The 19,172-nt window shown below is 37.5% G+C and overlaps 1 protein-coding gene across 1 annotated transcript; it reads left to right on the forward strand.

The window, feature by feature from the left end:
* Window positions 1-18,011: 18,011 nt before the first annotated feature.
* On the forward strand, window positions 18,012-18,839 carry LOC104217927 (early nodulin-like protein 1). Its single transcript, XM_009768277.1, has one exon. The coding sequence runs from the start codon at window positions 18,012-18,014 to the stop codon at window positions 18,837-18,839; it is 828 nt and encodes a 275-aa protein (XP_009766579.1).
* The last annotated feature ends 333 nt before the right edge of the window (window positions 18,840-19,172 follow it).

The raw sequence follows: 19,172 nt of genomic DNA on the forward strand, positions 1-19,172 counted from the left end.
CATTTCATAGCCTGCGAATCCTTTATCATACGCTTCATGGCCCAGGACATCATGGTCCGAGGACGTCATCGTAACCGTCCAAAGACATCATTCATAGTCCAACGGGAACTTGCATCACGTTTAAATTTATACACAATATATATATATATGGTGGTATTGTTCATTCGCAGGTACACCGTCTAGCAACGACCGTCTCAGCAGGAGCGATCCCACTCCAGTTCTCGCAGCCTGTCAGACTCTGACCATCCTTTCTCAACCTAAACATCGCGTCCGCTTTTCGAAAATCTCCATCGGCATACTCCGCCGATGGATCCTGAACTACATATGGCCTGATTCCTGTAATACGAGGGATATGTAGGAAGTTCAGAAACCAAAGCTCGGTCAAAACTCTTCAAAATCATTTCATTCGGTCAAAATTGGTCATCATATCTTTACCCGACAACTTTTTCATCCTTCCCGGGTAAAGAGGAGCAGTTGTTGATACCCAATTTTTCCCTATGTATTTTTATATACAAAATACTTTCAAAATAGCATGTACATACATATATAAGCATGCCCAAGAGTTTTGGTATTTTTTTTCCTAATTTTTAAAGATTTTTAAAATCAATTTATTGTCTATTTTAGCAGTATAAAGACTAATAATTACTTCCAAAATCATCAATTTTGGTGAATAATTTATTTTATTCTAATATTTACACCATAATATAATTAAGGTGATTTTTTTATATTGTTTACAAATTTATTTGGTATTTTTAAGCTAAATTGCATGTAATTGCAATTATAGCCTATTTCACAATTAGTATCATTTTATAATTATAAAATTGTTTTCAGTATTTTTAAATTAATATTTATATAGTATTTGTTGGCTTAGTATTTTTAATTTACTTTTAAAATTATTATTACTATTTTTTATAAAATAAACAGGGAAAATAGGCTATTTAACACTTAGCCCATTTCTATTTCAATTACAGCCCTTTCACCTTTCAATTTTGGCCCTCAATTTGACCCAATTCTGCCCCCAAATTAAACCATACCAATCCCCCAAATTACCTGACCCGTGACCCGATTTAAAAAACCCACCCGGCTCTCATTTGATCCAGGTCGTTGATTATTTTGATCAACGACCATAAACTCCCCTTTCCTTTTTTAATTCCCAAACCACCCTTAACCTAATTCATTTCACCGAGACTCCGCCTTTGAACCCTCTTCGTCTCTCAAACTCTCTCGAGCCTCTCCAAAACCCTAATCGTTTCCCACCTTATCTCACCATGTTTCCACCGGAATCCATGGCGTCTCCGGCTATGGATGGTCTATACTCATCCTTTCTCACCATCTGACCTAAGATATTCAAGGTTTGAAGCCCGACTTCAATGGCCTTCTTCAGATCCTTCTCAGATCTGTAGATCTATGGCTTCTCCGGCCATTATTCCGGCATGTTCAAGCAATATGAGTCTTTTCGACTTAGGATCTGACATTCCTCAAGATCTTTCTCATTGCTAGGATTTTCTCGGCAACTCTAAGCCATCTGAGGTTTTGTACCCACCTATTTTCTTAGATCTGTGATATGTCTGGGCTTTATTTGACATTTTAAAGATTTTCCCCAAATTTCCTTTTTAAAATCGTTCAATTTCGATTTTTAGGTTTCTGAAAAAGTCTCTTCAAATATCTTTCTGATTCTTTCCATTCTTTCTTTATGTGTGTTTATCTATGTTAGGCTCGTATGTTTTCTTTTCTACTACGCATGAGTTTGCTCTCTTGTTTCTTTTCTATTATGCGAGACTCTTCTATTTTGTTGTCACTCTTATGCTCTCATGTTAATCCGTGTTGTTAATCCTTATTCTTTGCTATATGTGTTTATGGTTGAGTTCTTTGATTTTATTACTTTACTGAGTTCTGTTTGTGTTCCTGCTAAGCGTATTTCATCTATTTTTGTTTAAAGCTCGTACCATCTCTTTCTTCTGAACTTGTTTAAACTCCAAGTTTTCTCGAGCATGTTGTCATGACTTTGAATCATTGTTCTTTCTATCGTGTGTGTTTGTCTCTCATAAGTGTTTGGAAAAGACTTCTGAGCCCCTCTCAAGTGGCCTGCCTTCTCATCTCCATTGTCTGACTCAATTTAAAACCCTAGGATTTGGGGGTTTCTTTGGCAAGTGGTATTAGGGACCCTTGGCTTTCAGACTCACTATGAGTCTGTAACTGAACTCAAATCCTTTTTTCTTGTGGCTCTAAGACTTTCAATGTTAGACTCTTTTTCTAAGGAACCTGACAATTCATTTTGCTTGATCTGTGTGCTTTATATATGAGAAATTCCTCTTTCAAAAGTTTTCACCAATTAAGTGATTAATTCTGAAATCCTTTTAATAAGGCTAATGAATTGTCACTGATTTTTCTTCGATTGAACCTCTTTTACCTTTCTTGACTTGGTTCATTCGAATTAAACTTGTAATTTTGGTTTCATGGCTGTTATTGATTCCCTTGCCATATTTGGCACAAACCGTATGCCATTGATTGTTTTCCTTAAATACCTTCTATGTACTTACCCATTATGTGCTACTTTGAAAAGGTTTTAATTAAACTTTTTTCCTTAACTAATTTTTACCCGTTGAAATCAGAATCCCTTAACCAAAGGGAGGTTGATTTCAATGATATTTCCTTGCCTTTCTTACTTGCTTTCTGTACTATAAAAGAGACTGCCCTTCTGCACTTTTAAGACACCTTACACCTTCAGTTCACACGACCTACACACTACCAGTCCTTAACTCCAATCCAATACTTGCAAACTTGCAATATTGCTTTGAATCCAATACTCTTTCAACACTCTGCTTTTGCTTGAGATCTTTGGAATTGCTTGGCTCTTAACTTGGCCTTTTCTAAGGCTACTGTTTTTACTTGTTTTCCCCTGAAACTGGTATGTTCTGATTTAACATTTCTACCTCACCCCTATGTGCTTATTTATAGTCTTCTGCAATCATGTTTACTTTACTGCTCATGTTCAATGGTTTATGCTAAGTATGTTTTTTCCCTGCACCTGTTTCTATTGTGAATCCCTACTCCATATTCCCTTCTATGTGTTTGAGTTAAGGCTCATGGCCTGGCAGTATTCAAATTGTTTCTCATGTCATAACCTGATCCATAATGGATCCTAACTCTTAAGATTTGGCTAACAGGCTGGTCGGGGGTGTGCCACCATTCCCAATTGCTGAGCATGACCACCAGCCTGCCATGGCTTTCCTCTAATTCCCCTATGTACTTACACTTATTCTTAGACTCTTAAGTTCTGCCCCCCTCTTATGAGCCTTGCTTTGGGACCTTGAGTTCCCTCTAAACTTGGACATCTGAGGGTTGACCCTTTCACATTACACTATGATCTCAATTCTGCAATGTGTTTGGCGTGTAAGCACTTCCCGGGGCCCTTTGAGACTCTTGGGAACTTTGACACATCCCAAACATAAGAAAGGCTTTTGGAAATCTGATCCTGGAAGTTGGTTTATCTTATATTGTTGGACTTTGAGTCTGAATTAGGCTGTTTGGTTGTAGCTGGAATTTTTGATGTATTTTTACTTTTTTTTCTGATTCATTCGGGTCTGTAATAACTATTGGGGTTGGCTAGTGAAAAGGGGAGGGTCATTTATGTATGCATATGGGCAGACAACATGCTCATAGGGATTACTATTTACAAATTCTGCATTTATGCATATCATATAGTACTCCTGCTTATAAGTCGTCTCATTATTACATTAGAAACCATGCCTATAAGTTTCTGCATATAGAAATCATGTATAGGTTTCTGCACTTAGGCATTTAGAAATCCTGCCTATAAGTTATGCATTACACATAGAAATCTTGCCTATGAGTTGTTTCATTACTGCATTAGAAACCATGTCTATAAGTTTCTGCATATAGAAATCATGACTATAGTTTTGTTTCTGCTCTGCATATTCATCTGTCGTTAGGCAAACAATCATAGGTTTAATAATAATCAACTTCATTCTAAATACCATGCCTATAGGGCTCCTGCACTCACATAATCGTTTTAAAATCAATAATGCTTAGAATCATGCCTATAGGAGCGGCGTCTGAATCTGATTTGTCCATTTTATCTATAAGTCTAAAATCAATAGTAATGTTTGTTTAATATTTGCAGAATTTAATTGGTTCTACAATCAGTAATCCTTCTTTAAAATCGGTATATTTCCACCTAGGTAAGCAGTAGGTAATTGTTTAACTGTGTCAGTTTTAATAAATTGCAACCAGACAAGGCCTAATTTGGACTCCTCCTCTGAGAAATATGTGATGAAGCAGCACGTCCTAACGCTTTAATTTAATTCATACTATAACCAATATTTGAAGTCATGCTAAATAATTTGCTCCTTTAAGTGAGGAGGCTTGTTTGAGCCCTTAAACTGCTATTTGTTTACCCCTACTTGCTTATGTGTTTTGTTTGTCGCATTAGAATTTTGTCCTTTTAAAACTCTGAAAAGCCCCAACCTCCCTCCCTTCTATTTGAGACCTTTATTTGCTTACTTGTTAGTTAAAGTCACAATTGTAACATGGCCGGGAACCACACTAGTGGATCTTGGGGGATGTCTAACACCTTCCCCTCGAAATAATTTCTAGCCCTTACCCGAACTCTGGTTTCCAACTCGAACTCTTCTTTAGTGTCCTAATGCACTTTAATCATTAGGTGGCGACTCTTCAACCCAAAAAACTCAATTCCCAAGAGGGAACGAGTTGTCCTCCCAAATGTCATGAACCCGATTTCGCCTTTAGAAAAAGGGGGCGCGACAAATACTAAGCGACAGGCAAGAACATATAGGACTGCATTTAGGGGAAAAACATAAAAAATAGATAGAAGGCTCAGGTATACCTCCACAAGTAATGCACATAGACAGCACGACTCATACACAGATAAGGTCTGAATTCAGATCCTAAGCATGGTATCTAAGTGATAACAGTAGAACCAGATTTATTATATGACTCAGAAAAGAAGTCCGAATTAGGCTTGCATGTTGACAGTTAAACAAAGGTAGTTCTGGTTTTTATTTAAGTTATTACCTAAGGCTTGCCTAGGCGTAAAGTAATATGCAACAGTTATTTAGAGTTATTAAAACATTGTGGAGATTGTTTTTCTTCTAAAACATGTTGTTCTAAATATTGCAAAGACATGCAGGGATTATTACCAGTTTGTTAAAAGCAGGATGAAACTGTTCATACTCCTTTTCATGCATCAGTAGTTAACTAAGCGTAGCTGAATGAGGATGGTATCTAATGATTTATATGCAGGATTCCTAAAGTAGGATTTCTAAATGCACAACATGATTGCAGAATTTTCTAAGAGCAGGATTTCTAAATGCACAACATGATTGCAGAATTTCCTAAAAGTAGGATTTCTAAATGCGTAGCATGATTGCAGGATTTCTAAATGAAATTTAAGAACATGTTTACGTGGACAGAATCACATAATAACAGCTTATTTTTATTGTTATTATCTACCCTATAGACAGGATTTCTAAGTGTGGATGGGATGCTAAAAACAGTACATATAAATCCTAAATAGCATGATAGCTAATGCATGGTATGCTTAGCATGTTGTACCTAAACATGGCTGCTATTGCGCATAGAGAAAAGTAAACCTAGGAATATGATTTCTACCCTGGATTATACTACAGCATGCATAAAACCCACCCCTTTTCACTATCCAACCCCAATACTTGTTTACAAATTATTACAGACTAATACTGAAATGAATTACATAAGCAGGAAAGAAAGATAAAAGTTACACTATAGAGAGCCTGAAAACAGGCCTAAACTTTCAGCACCTGATTAGGACTTCCTCCCTGAGTTATGTTATAAATTACCTCAAGTGCCAAGATTGTTCCATAGTCTTTCTCATACATGGGTGTGTTAGAGTTCCCTAAGGACCTCAAGGGACCCCGGGCAGTGCTCACACCCAAATTTCATAGCCAAGCAGAGTAAGTGCAGTATGGAAAGACCAACTTTTATGTGTCCAAATTCAGAGGGAGCTCAAGGGTCCCAAGGCGAGGTTCACACAAAAAGGGCAGAACATGTGGTCTAAGAGTATGTGTGAGAGTGCTTGACATAGATTTAAAAGAGTTGAGTTGAAAACATTTTGAAACATCATGTTTGAAATAAGTTTGCAAAAACAACAGAAGAGTTGCTTAGGAAAAAAGAATTTTGAAAGGAGAAGGGGATAGGAGCAACAACAACTTGGAACAAGCCAGCACACACAGAACAAGTTCAAAGAATATTACAGTTTCAAATGTCAATAAACAGGGAAGTAAGGGGTCGGGGCCAATTATGAAACACATAAACATGGATAAGAGGAGAAGCACATAGACCAGCAAGTGTCACACCCCTTTTTTTACAACCTCACTAACCAACAACAACAACAACCCAGTATAATCCCACAAGTGGGGTCTGGGGAGGGTAATATATACGCAGACCTTACCCCTACCCTGAAGGGTAGAGAGGCTGTTTCCAGGAGGCCCTCGGCTCAAAAGCAACAGAAGCCGATATATTAGTACCATAAAAATGCATAATAAAAATGCATAATAAAATAACAGCACTACAATAGATATGAAATACAGAATACAAAATACGAGAAAGATGGTTGGTATAGTAACACTAGCAGGTAAAGCCCTGCATCAATAGACGACCAATTACATTCTTAGTCCAACTCCTAACTGGCTAGTATCACTCTATTGTGTTGTAGAAATATTCACAACTCTCTCCTAACCTACAACCTTAATACTCGACCTCCATAATTCCCTGTCAAGGGCCATGTCCTCAGTAATCCTAAGTCGTGTCATGTCTTGTCTGATCACCTCTCCCCAATACTTCTTAGGTCGTCATCTACCTCTCCGCGTGCCCACTACAGCCAGTCGCTCACACCTCCTCACCGGTGCATCAGTGCTCCTCCTCTGAATGTGCCCGAACCATCTAAGTCTTGCTTCCCGCATCTTGTCCTCCATGGGGGCCACGCCCACCTTCTCTCGAATATCTTCATTCCTAATCTTATCCATTCTTGTATGCCCGCACATCTACCTCAACATCCTCATCTCTGCTACTTTCATCTTCTGGATGTGTGAGTTCTTTACCGACCAACATTCAGTTCCATATAACATGGCAGGCCTAACCACTGCTCTATAAAACTTACCTTTTAGTAACGGTGGCACTTTCTTGTCACACAAGACTCCCGACGCTAACCTCCACTTCATCCACCCCACCCCTATACGGTGTGTGACATCCTCGTCAATCTCCCCGATCCCCTGAATAACCGATCCAAGGTACTTGAAACTACCCCTCTTGGGAATGACTTGAGAGTCAAGCCTCACTTCAACTCCCGCTTCCGTCGGCTCAACTCCAAATTTGCACTCGAGGTATTCCGTCTTCGTCCTGCTCAACTTGAAACCTTTAGACTCAAGAGCATGTCTCCAAATCTCTAGCCTCTCGTTGACGCCGCCTCGTGTCTCGTCAATTAGAATAATGTCATCAGCAAATAGCATGCACCATGGCACCTCCCCTTGAATATGATGAGTCAGTGCATCCATCACCAGGGCAAATAGGAATGGGCTGAGCGCAGACCCTTGGTGCAACCCCGTAATAACTGGAAAGTGTTCAGAGTCGCCTCCTACTGTCCTAACCCGAGTCTTAGCTCCAGCATACATGTCTTTAATCACCCTAATATAGTCAACCGGGACCCCTTTATCCTCTAAGCAGCTCCATAAGACCTCCCTAGGAACCCTATCGTACGCTTTCTCCAGATCAATAAACACCATGTGGAGATCCTTCTTCCTATCCCTGTACTGTTCCACCATCCTCCTAATAAGGTGGATAGCTTCTGTGGTAGATCGCCCCGGCATGAACCCGAACTGGTTGTCTGAAATAGACACCGTCCTTCGCACTCTCATTTCTACCACTCTCTCCCAAACTTTCATGGTATGACTTAGTAATTTGATGCCCCTATAGTTGTTACAGCTCTGGACATCACCTTTGTTCTTATACAACGGGACCATTGTACTCCACCTCTACTCTTCCAGCATCCTATTAGTCTTGAATATAACACTAAACAATGCAGTAATATAACACTCTTCCGGCATCCTTCTTCACTACAACCTCACTAACCCTCTTAAATAAATAAAAGGAATTGAAAGCTCGAAAGGGTTTTAATTAAAAAGTGACAAAATTATGTTCAAAAGGAAATAACTTAAAGTCGCCACCTAACATTTGTTTCGGTGTGCCAGGTCACCGTATTTTTTTTTTAAAAAAAAATTCCTTTAAATACTTTGGACTCCAAATTAAGTCTGCACCAGAGATTTGGGTAAGGGAGTTCATTTGACTAGGGGAGAAGGTGTTAGGCACTCCCCAAGTCCCGTAACTAGTACGGTTACATATTGATCTAGTCGGCTTTTAAAATATTCAAGTTGAGGTAGAATCACAGAAAAGCAAAATAAACACACACAAAGCTCGAGGTCGTCCCCACCTAATAAAAGAAAAATAAAAATAAAAATAAAATACTTTGAGTTCTACTATCGATATCCAAGTACAAATACTTCGGGGCATACCTCGAAATAAAATATATACAAATCCTTTGGGGCATTTCCCGGATAAATTTAACTAAGAAAACGACCTCTCGCCTTGAAACCAACAAAAATCATAAGGCTTGCCTACCCAAATGTTGTCGGCCTAAACATGCTCCTAACGAATAATATAATAGAATTAAAAATAAACAACTAAGAGGAACTAAAAAAAGGTTCAATTCATGATCATGTTCTCTGTTCACATATTTAACCCAGCCTCATTCATAATCACGCAAGTCAAAATTTAATTGCTAAAGAGCTCATTCCTTCTCCATCCCCATAGTCCATGTCAACCAATGTTCATTCAATCAGTTTCATATCAATAAAATAAGGCGTCCAGCAAATAACATGGCAACATACTAATGGAGAAACTAATAACAAGATAAAATAAAGAAAGATTGATGCAACTTGAAAATATGATAAGAGCCACTGTCGCCCTAATAGTCCCATTTCCTTCTGGTTTTTCAACCTTCCAAAAAAAAAACTCTAGCTCACTCTCTGAAGTCATTCACCACTCTAGCAATTAAATTGTACTCTAAATTTTCAAAGCCAAACAAGATGCTCATGCCCCAATGCGGAAGGACCCATCTGACCCGAAATTCATAGGAAACAAGCTAAATTTTGCTTTTGAGCAAATAACAGAATATTTAAGAACATGGGAACCAAGTAGTTAAGTACTAATGCATTTTAATAAAGAAGGAAAACGTGAGATGCACATCAAATCCTTATACAAGCAAACATTTACTAACTAAGGGAAGATCAATCAAATGAAAGTAGTGAGTCGACATGGCTTAAGTGCAAATAAGTGTATTGTGGCTCTGTCACTTAGCAATCCCATGACAATTCCACTCTTCAACTAAAAAATAAACCAAGCATATCTTAACTCAATTTAACATTCTGCATATTTTCACTCAATTCAACATTCTTAAACTGACATGCCAATTCTACAATGAACAACAGAGAAATTTCTACACTTATTCCATGTTCATACAAACAAAAGCTGGACAAACTTATGAAATTGAAACCTACGAATTAATCATCTTAAAGTCTAACCAAGTGGTTAACCAATGCTAGAGGATATAAAGCGCACATGGTCATGTATTCTCAAGGATACAGATTTATAAAAAAAATGATAGAATAGCAGACAGTTTTGAATCTCATGTCAAGCTCTAAATTGAATCACAACTGCCTTTGATCCATACAAGGAGTAAATCGAGATTTAATAGGGGCATATGAATCCAAGTTATAGTAAAACGAAACAGGGGCAGATTATATCGAAATGCAACCATGATTTAAATATTTACCTCAGCTATTCCTACGTTAAACAAAGGAACACACACAAGAACATCGACTTTTCGAGCATACTGAATCCGAAACTTGCATTCAAATACAATTTTCTAAACTCTCAGTGTTAAGAACTTACAAAGTACCGAATTACCCATAGATCCCCAAACCCGATATCTACGGCTCTTATCATATTTTCAATAACACCAAAAACAGATTAAGAGAAACAAAAACGGACCTGGAAATTAAGCTTTCGATTAATTCTGTCGGAATCGATTACAACAGAAGAAGATTTGGTGACAAACTTGAGAAAGAAAAACAGTTACTGAAGATCCAGATTCAACAGGAAAGCAACGGAGCAGGAAACTAGATCAGGGAACGCGAACACGAATACCTCGACCAGACACGAGTCCACGCAACATCCAATCTTCGAGCAGAAATCCGGGATTCAATCCTACTTCATTTTTAGAAATGAAAAATTGAAATCTAAAACTGAAGGAGACGAAATATTTTCTGAAATTTTGAAGCCTAACTAACACAAACAAAAATGTTATACATACATACATACATACATACATACATACATACATACATACATATATACATACATATATACATACATACATATATATATATTTGTGTGTGTGTGTGTGTGTTTTCTGGAATCTAAATGGAAGAACAAAATGACAACCAAAAAATGAAGAATCAGAAAACAAAGCTCTTTTTTTGGAAACCCTCTCTTTCTTTCTCTAAATTCCTCCTTGGTTTGAAAATGAGCTCCAGATATATAGAAGCTCCAGAAACTTCCATGCTTGCTCTCCAAGCCAACCAATCCGAAAAATTTCTGATTTTTGCTCTTTTTCGACTAATTTCGGATAAAATGGAAGGATAAGATTTTAGTAATTCAAATCCTACGGCTCCCATTCTTTCCAAAATTCGTCCAAAAGATGAAAGAAAATCGTGTGAGGGAACGAGAATATTCTCTGTTGTCAGAGTTTGTTGAGATTTTGATGACGTGGATGTGAGAGATGAGGGGAGGGGGGACCATACACACGTGGAACTGGCTGGATTCTAGAATTTCTGGCAGGTTTTGGGCGGGCAAAAGTGGAGAGGGTGGGGGCGCCATTTTGGGTGTGTTCTTTAGGGTTAGGGTTAGGGTTTGGTTAAGATGAGCTTTTATATGGAGCTATGGTTTAATAAGGGCCATTGGATAAGTTGGAGTGAAAGGCTATGATTTAAAAGGGATTTCGGGCGAGTCAGGCGGATTGGGTCGGCGGATCAACAGGCTTTGGGTTGGGGCGTGGGTCAAGGGTATTGGGTTGTTAAATTTTGGGCCTAGGTTTAAATTGGGCTATGAAATTCTACTAATTTGAGCTAAGAAAAAGCTGAAAATTCAATTTATTCTAAAGTAATATAAAATACCTATATAAAAAATATAAAATAATTCTTAATTGATTTTAATAAACTTTTAATTAAAATAGAACTAAAAATGAAAGTTGAAACTATCTTTTGTATTTTTTTAAAAATTAGATTAAAAATAAAAATAAGTTAAAAGTAATACATCTTTCTAAAAATACCTAATACCTGAATTAAATAGAAAAGATCAAATTATTATTATTATTTTTATTATTTTTTTCCAATTTTTATACTCTTAAAAATAGAATTAAAATTAATAATAAAGTGAAATCATATAGAAATAAGCTCAAGTAATATTTTAAAAATACCCGGACTATTACAGGTGATTCTAATGTGCGGGTCAAATAATTACATGTCTACAGCAAGTACAAAGAACAAGTAGGAAATGATTGGCCTCCAGACCACAAACTACTACTTCGAAGTGTTAACAAAAGGATCATGCTTGAAATTAGAATAGTAATAGGCAATAAGACATAGAGACAGGGTATGGGAGTAGTCATGCTGAGGGCAGGAGTCTATTACACACAATTAGTCATGTCACTTACTGTTAATCAAGTACATTAAGAGTCTGTGATACTAACATGGCATACATGTTGAGGGAAATAAACAAGGACTCAAGTAAACATGCTGATTACACTTGAACAAGAGAGGGCAAAACTTAAGCATGCTGAATAAAGCAGTAAACAAGAAGGGCAATTAAACACATAAGTCATTAAATTAGTGTAGAAGGAGACACGGATTAACAGACAGGGAGCACATAGAGTTGAGTTTCAGAATTGAACTTACCAGTTAAGGAAGCAAAAGTGCAGAAAGTAAATCAAGTAGAGTTCCACAGTCTAGCCTCGGCTTTTAGCCGGCTAGACAAGAAGCTAGCACAAGTAGTAGAGAAAGAAGAGAGAGTTTGAGTGTGTGTGTGTGTGTATTCTGAACTAATTGTTCGTGTCTAAGAGTCAGAATGAGAGTGCATATATAGCACTTAGGTAGATGAAACAAATAAGGTAAAAAATGATCTAGAGTTCATAAATAAAGTAGGTAAATATAATCAACAAGTTAATTGGGGCTAATCCCCATTAATTTTGCACAAACAAATCCGGGAAAGTCACGTTAATACAAGGAGAATCTATTACTAGTCCTGATTGGGGCTTAAATAAGGTAACAAATCATAAATTAACCATAAATTAATCAATCAGTCGGCATAAGGAAAATAACACTAATTACAAGCCACAAATAAGGAAAGTAAGTAAAAAAACCCAAAGAATACTGACTTTAATGGGAAAAATTGGTTCAAATCCTTAATAGAAATCAATTAAGCAAAAAATCCCAAAGAATACTGGTTTTAGCAGTAAAAACTGGTTCAAATCCTTAATAGAAATCAATCAGTATGTTGGGTTGACAGGAATAAACAAATAACGGAGAAAAAATTGAAGAAAATCAGTGCAACAAGCAGAAACATCTAGGTTTTAAGTATCTACACGAGAATCAGTCAAGATAGTAAAGAAACAAAGCACTTAAGAGTTAGAAAAACCCTTTTGAAAACACTTAGGGCGAACCCTAATTTCAGAAGAAAGCGAATGGAGTCGAAATAGTAGTCATAATAGGATATCTTCAAGAGAAAGTGACAGATAATACTCGAACTCTTTAAGATCTACAAAGATCTGAATGGATTCGAGTAGTTGTAAAACTAGGGTTTTCAAAAAACAGCCGAGATGAAAGAAACTTGATTAAAAGCCATAGATTCGAACTGAAAACGAAAGAAAATCAGTACTCACAAACAAGGATGGCCCTAGACAGACTTATAAATAAACCTCGGACGAAGGAACATGTTGAATCTCCTTGAGATTCTTTTAGGGACCCGCGTAATCAACAACAGGAGGTATAGAAGGTTGGTAGTGGCCGAAGAATACTCAAAATCTCCATAGACGAGAGTTTTTCGACGGTGACGATGATTAGGGTTAGGCTTAGGATTTGAGAGCATTTGAGAGGAGAGGGATCAGATGTCGGCGTGAGAGAGGAGTGAATGAGAGGGTTTGGGGAGGGGGGGTTATTTCCAGGTTTAATTAAGGAAAGGGAAATGGGGACTGTTGATCTAAATGACCAACGGTCAGGATTGAATGGGGTAGGTGGGTCGGGTTAAAGTCTTAGGGATTGGTCGGGGATTTTGATGGATTGGGCCTGGGGATTGGGTTGGTTTAATTGGGTTTGGGGCTGGTTATAATTTAAATAAGGGTGGCTAGTTGTTAAATACCCAATTAAAATTAGATAAATAATTAGTAAAAATAGCTAATAATTAGATAAAATGAAATTAAAGCTAAATAGGTGAAATTAAGGTGATTAACTAATATAAAAAAATATTAAATGCTGATTATTGAATTAAAATAGCATGAAGTGTATAATTAGGCTATAATTGCAAAATCGTTGTAACTATAGCCAAACAATGCCAAATTGGCTAATTTGTGAAATAATTAAATCCTAATAGGATTAAAAATGATATATTGAGCTAAGAAATACTTTGAAATTACTTGTAATATAATTTATAAACAATTATTGGATATAAAATACTGAATAAATTAGAAAATAAATTGATAATAATATGGAAAATTATGGGAAAATACCAATTATTATAAAAAGTGATTTTGAAGGCATATATGCAAATTTAAAAAATAGTTTGAGGAAAAATTGGGTATCAACAGGAGGGGTTTATATAGTAGTAGAAATTGTACAAGTAAACAAGGAAAAATGTAAAATCAAACACAAATAAGGAAGTAATAACATACAAAATCAATAAAAAATCAGATTGGGGAAAAAATAGGTGAACCCTCATTGACAGAAATCGAAGATTGGCCTGAGATCCTGGCTAATCGGACCCATATAGCCATAGTCATGTTGTATATGAACTAAATATTATCCAAATTCAAACGGTTGAAGTGAACGAGCTGAATCGGAGAGATAGTACTTGTCATGTTTAGGCAAGTACTAAGTAACATCATAGAGAAACACCCAGTAGCGGAGGAACACCCGTATGGTAAGTAAATAATGGCAGAATCCCATTGTTGATGGGATTAAGGGAAGATTTGGAGAGGGCGGCGATTAGGGTTTTGGGTGGGGTGATGAGCGTGTGAGGGAAATGTTGTGAGCCGTTGATCAATTTTGATCAACGCCTGGGATTAAAACAGGTTGGAGCCGATTTTTGGAATGGGTTGGGGGATTGGGTCGTTTGGGCTGGTGAGGTTGTTGGGCCATGGGTTTATTTGGAACTTATGGTTCGAAATAAATCCTAATTTTGGGCCAGATTTAAAAATAGAAAATTAAGGGGAAAATAATTTAATAAATCAATTATAAAAAATGCCTTTATGCAGAGTAATATTTTAAAATAATAGTAGAAGATTATAAAAATATAGGATATGATTTTGACCCTGAATAAAATGACAAATGCAATACAATTGTAAAATACAGGCTATTATTGCAAGATTGCGCAAATAGCCTAAAAATAATGTAATTATAAAAATAAGGTAAAAAATATTTGAAACATATATTATAGATGAAAATAATAATTTTAGGTAATTGAGTCATCCCAAAAATAATTTGAAGGAATAATTAATAATTATTCAAGTAATTTAAATGCAGGAAAATCAATTTAAAAGCTCTAAAAATTATGAAAAATTATAGAAAATGCTTGTATAGATTTGTAAACCAAATAAAGATGCACAATTGATGTTTTGAAAGTGTATATCCATTTCAAAAAAATATGAGGGCAAAATTTGGTATCAACAGATGCAACTCGACTCTTCTTCTCGCACATTGTCAAATATTGGGGCCTGCCGAAAGACATCTTTAGTGACCTCGTTGCACGCTTCACTAGCAATTTTTAGACCCATCTCTTTAAGTGCTTCGGGTCAAAATTGAGTCACAACTCAAGCTTCCATCCACCATCAGATGGCCAAATGGAACAGTTCAATGACATGCTGGAGGAATATCTCCGCCACTTTGCAATTGGATCACAAAAGCATTAGATGAAGCTTTTGGATGCTGCTCAACTGTGTTTCAATTCACAAAAGAGCCCTAATACAAACAAAAGTGCTTTTGAAATTGTTACCGGACAGCAATCGCTTCTCTCGCAAACGGTGAATGCATCAACCATGCCAAAATCTCCTCGAGCTGCCAACTTCTCGAGGGAATGGGAGTGTAATTTGGAGATAGTGCGGAGCTATCTCGTCATAACCCAAGAGCAGGTAAAAAGGTTCGCCGATAAAAGCCTTCGCTAAGTCCAACACCAAGCAGGAGACAAAGTGATGCTAAACATCCCAAGGCAGTACTTGTTTGCAGAGAGGACCCATGACCCTCGCCTACTGCAAAAATATATCAGACCCTTGTCCATTGAAAGACGCATTAGAAAAGCCACATACCAGGGGAACATCCCAGCCTGGTGGAAGATGCATCCAGTCTTCCATGTCAACCGCCTGAGATCTCTTCGGAATGACATGGAACATCATTCACAAAGCCAACTCCCAAGACAGAGGGGAACAGGCCTCCCAGCCAATAAGGGCCTGATCAATCGTCACCTTGCAGGTAAGGCTTCGAGGACGTCTCCAACTCAAGTGGGGGAGAATGTCACGGGCTGCTTTCCAGCCATGCCCCATGACCCCTTGGACGCACCCCATGGCATCTTGGCAATCCTCCCAATGCCCAGCGCTATGGTTGGCCCCGTGGTCTTTGCAGCGCCAAGTGACAAGTGCGCATGTACTTCTATCACCACATCGATAGCCCACGTCAGTGCATAGCGGCTGGCAGATGCCAACAGTGCTGCGTGCACAGATCCTGATGCATCACCAGTGCCCAGCCGCAGGCAGATTCCAATAGCGCCGCACGCACCAACAATGTCGTGCGCACAGACCCTGATGCCAAGTGTCAACGCCCAGTCGCAGGCTGATGCAAATAGTGTCGTGCACGCCAACAGTACTTCGTGCACAGACCGTTGATGCCAACAGACATGTTTCTACCTTGTAGAAAACTAAGTCCTTTTCATTGTAAATATAGAATAGTTTTATTTCATGTACTTCCATTATGTTTTTCTAGCTTAGTTAGGTCAAGTCTTGTAACTTTAGTTTATTTTTTTAAGCACTATTAGGTGGTATCAAGCAATAAAATATTCAAGCAAGCAAACATTTCTCTGTACTAGTGTCTCTCCCTCTTGACACCGCGTAGGCTTTTGTAATAGCTTTCATTTATTAATGCAATCGAGATTTCATTCTCAATTCTCATTTCAGCTTGCACAATTGCTCTTGACATTGGTTTTTCTGTACGACACTGACAATCTCGTCTAGCATACGAAGGGGACCTTAGTTGGCGGACAACAACCGGACTCAGGGCCGGCTCTAATGCACAAGCCACTAAGGCAAGTGCTTTTGCCCTCCAATTTTTGAGGGCCCCATATTTCAGTAATAGTTACTGATGGCATGAATTTGATGTATAGGGATTGTTATACAAATAGTCAATCAGATTCAATATTTACCTTTTCTAGCTAATATAGATTATACATTGATAATACACAAGTATATATATATAGACACACACAGAGATCCACCGACTATTTTTAGTTTAAGAGATTAAATGAGTGGCTATTTGGATTAATTCTTCTTTTTCTTTAAAAAAATATATTGAATTAAGATAGAAATTATAAAAAAATGACCTCGTATAAATATTTGGCTTTAGGCCACAAAATATATCGAACCGTCTCTGATCGCACTGACATCAGTTGCTTAGCTTTCCGTCGCCCTTCCAAGTAACCTAGAGCCTTTCGTCGCCCTTCCAAGTAACCTAGGAAGCGCCGCATAACAAAGTTATATGATAACTAACACAATCATCCGAATACTTGTCTCGGTCATCAAAAGTAACTCTAAAAACTTTTGATATTCTAAATAAAAGCACACAATTTTGATTCTGACTAACTTCTAACTGAGTCACCAAAAGTACCATTGACTCTGACTAACTTCTAATTCTGATAAGTCACCATATGATAAGTACAACAGACAATCTCATTTTTGATCGCCTGAATCTTATTCCTATGGTGCCTCACAGTTAAACATTTTAATATATTTGTGTTCTTATGCCAAATCGATTGAAGGGAAAAGAAAACCAACAATTAATTCGAACTCGGACCTAATGAGGCTCTCACTATACCAATAAACAGTAGCGAAGCCAGGAATTTCATTTAGCGTGTTCAAACTTAAAAGAAATTAAAAGAAAATTCGACAAAGGGTATTCAATATATATTATATACCTCTAAAATTTAATATTTTACCTATATATACAATGTAATATTTTGGCAAAGGGTGATCAGTTGACCACCCTTAAGGCTACGTAGCTTCGCCGCTTCCAATAAATATAAACGTTGATGATCTATATTTTTAGCGGAAAAAAAAAATAGTGATGCGTGAAACAAAAAACTACGTGTCAATTAAGTTCAGAAACATACTCTATAATTAAGTAAAAAATTTCCTTAAATTGAAAGTCTTTTTCTTAAGTTCTCTAAAAATACCCAAAAAACTGCTCCTAAAAATCGTTTTCTTTATTTTTAAAATATTTAACTTAAATCCTTTTCAAAAACTAAACATTGCAACGTTTAGTTTTCAGTTTGCTATTTTAATCATCAGAAATCCGATGAAAACATTAGTAATAATAAATTCTATTTTAATTCCTTGTTTAACTACAAAAATGTACAGAGTATTTGTAGTAATTGCTTTTTTGCTGTTTTATGTGATAAACTCCGATGGGGCCCACATCAGAAATGCACCATCCCAATCGCCGCCGGCGAAATCTCATGCCCCGGTTTCTTCTCCGGTCTTTACTCCGGCGGATTCTCATGTATCGCCTTATAAGTCTCCGCTCACTCCGGAAATTTCTCCGGCAATTACGGCACCTCCTAAAACTAGTCCGTTTGCTTCGCCGATACAGTCTCCGACGAGAACTCCGCCGTCGATATCCAATTCGCCTGCTCCGGTACCATCTGCGACGACTTCTGAAACGCCGGTGATCACTCCGGCATTATCCCCTCAGGCATCGTCTCGTAAAGGTAGGCCGCCTGTCTCACCGGTAAATCCTCCGCCGATGACAGTGATTTCGCCGGCAGTCACTCCGGTGAAAACTCCTGCATCATTACCAGTGCCGGAGCCTCCTAAAAGGAGACCGTCCGCTTCACCGGCAAACTCTCCGGCAACGACACTCATTTCGCCGGCAGTCACTCCATCATACACTTGGGCTCCTCCGATTCCATCTGCCATTACTCCTCCGCCAGCAATTGAAACTCCGGTGACCACTCCTCCGGCAGCTTCACCACTAATAGCGCAAATCCCAGCAAGTTCTTCTATGACTCCGTCAAAGGCACCAGAGATGTTTTCTTCAGATAGTAGTCCGCCGATTCCGGCACCGGCTAGGTTCTCGCCGGAGAGCTCACCGGTGGCTGATATTTTTGCTGCAACTTCAAAATTTGAGGTGCCAATTTTCCTAAGCGGGTTTGCTATATGGACTGCAATGGTAATTTGAATATTTGTAAAGGCGCAATTTTTATGATTTTATCTATACGTAGTTAGTTTCATTTTGGTGGATTTAGGAATTTTTCAAGTTTAAACAAACTAAAAGAATTCCCTTTGTTGTTGTAATATTTTTTATTCTTTAAATAAGTAAAAAGCTATATTTCTCCATCTCTTTTTGGTTAGTGGATCCTTTGTTTTTTCAGAAGAATTAATCTAAATAGTTGTTGTTGAATCAGTTAAACTAAAAGCAATTAATTCTTGTATAATCTTCTATTAATATATCTATCTATATATATTAGGAGAAGCAAATCCATATTATTATGCCAAATGTCAAAACAATAAT

The sequence above is a fragment of the Nicotiana sylvestris genome, chromosome 8, assembly GCF_000393655.2.
Source record: "Nicotiana sylvestris chromosome 8, ASM39365v2, whole genome shotgun sequence".
NCBI lineage: Eukaryota > Viridiplantae > Streptophyta > Magnoliopsida > Solanales > Solanaceae > Nicotiana > Nicotiana sylvestris.

Coding starts and splice junctions, on each gene's coding strand:
- LOC104217927 (XM_009768277.1), top strand. CDS start 18,012: ATGTACAGAGTATTTGTAGTAATTGCTTTTTTGCTGTTTTATGTGATA.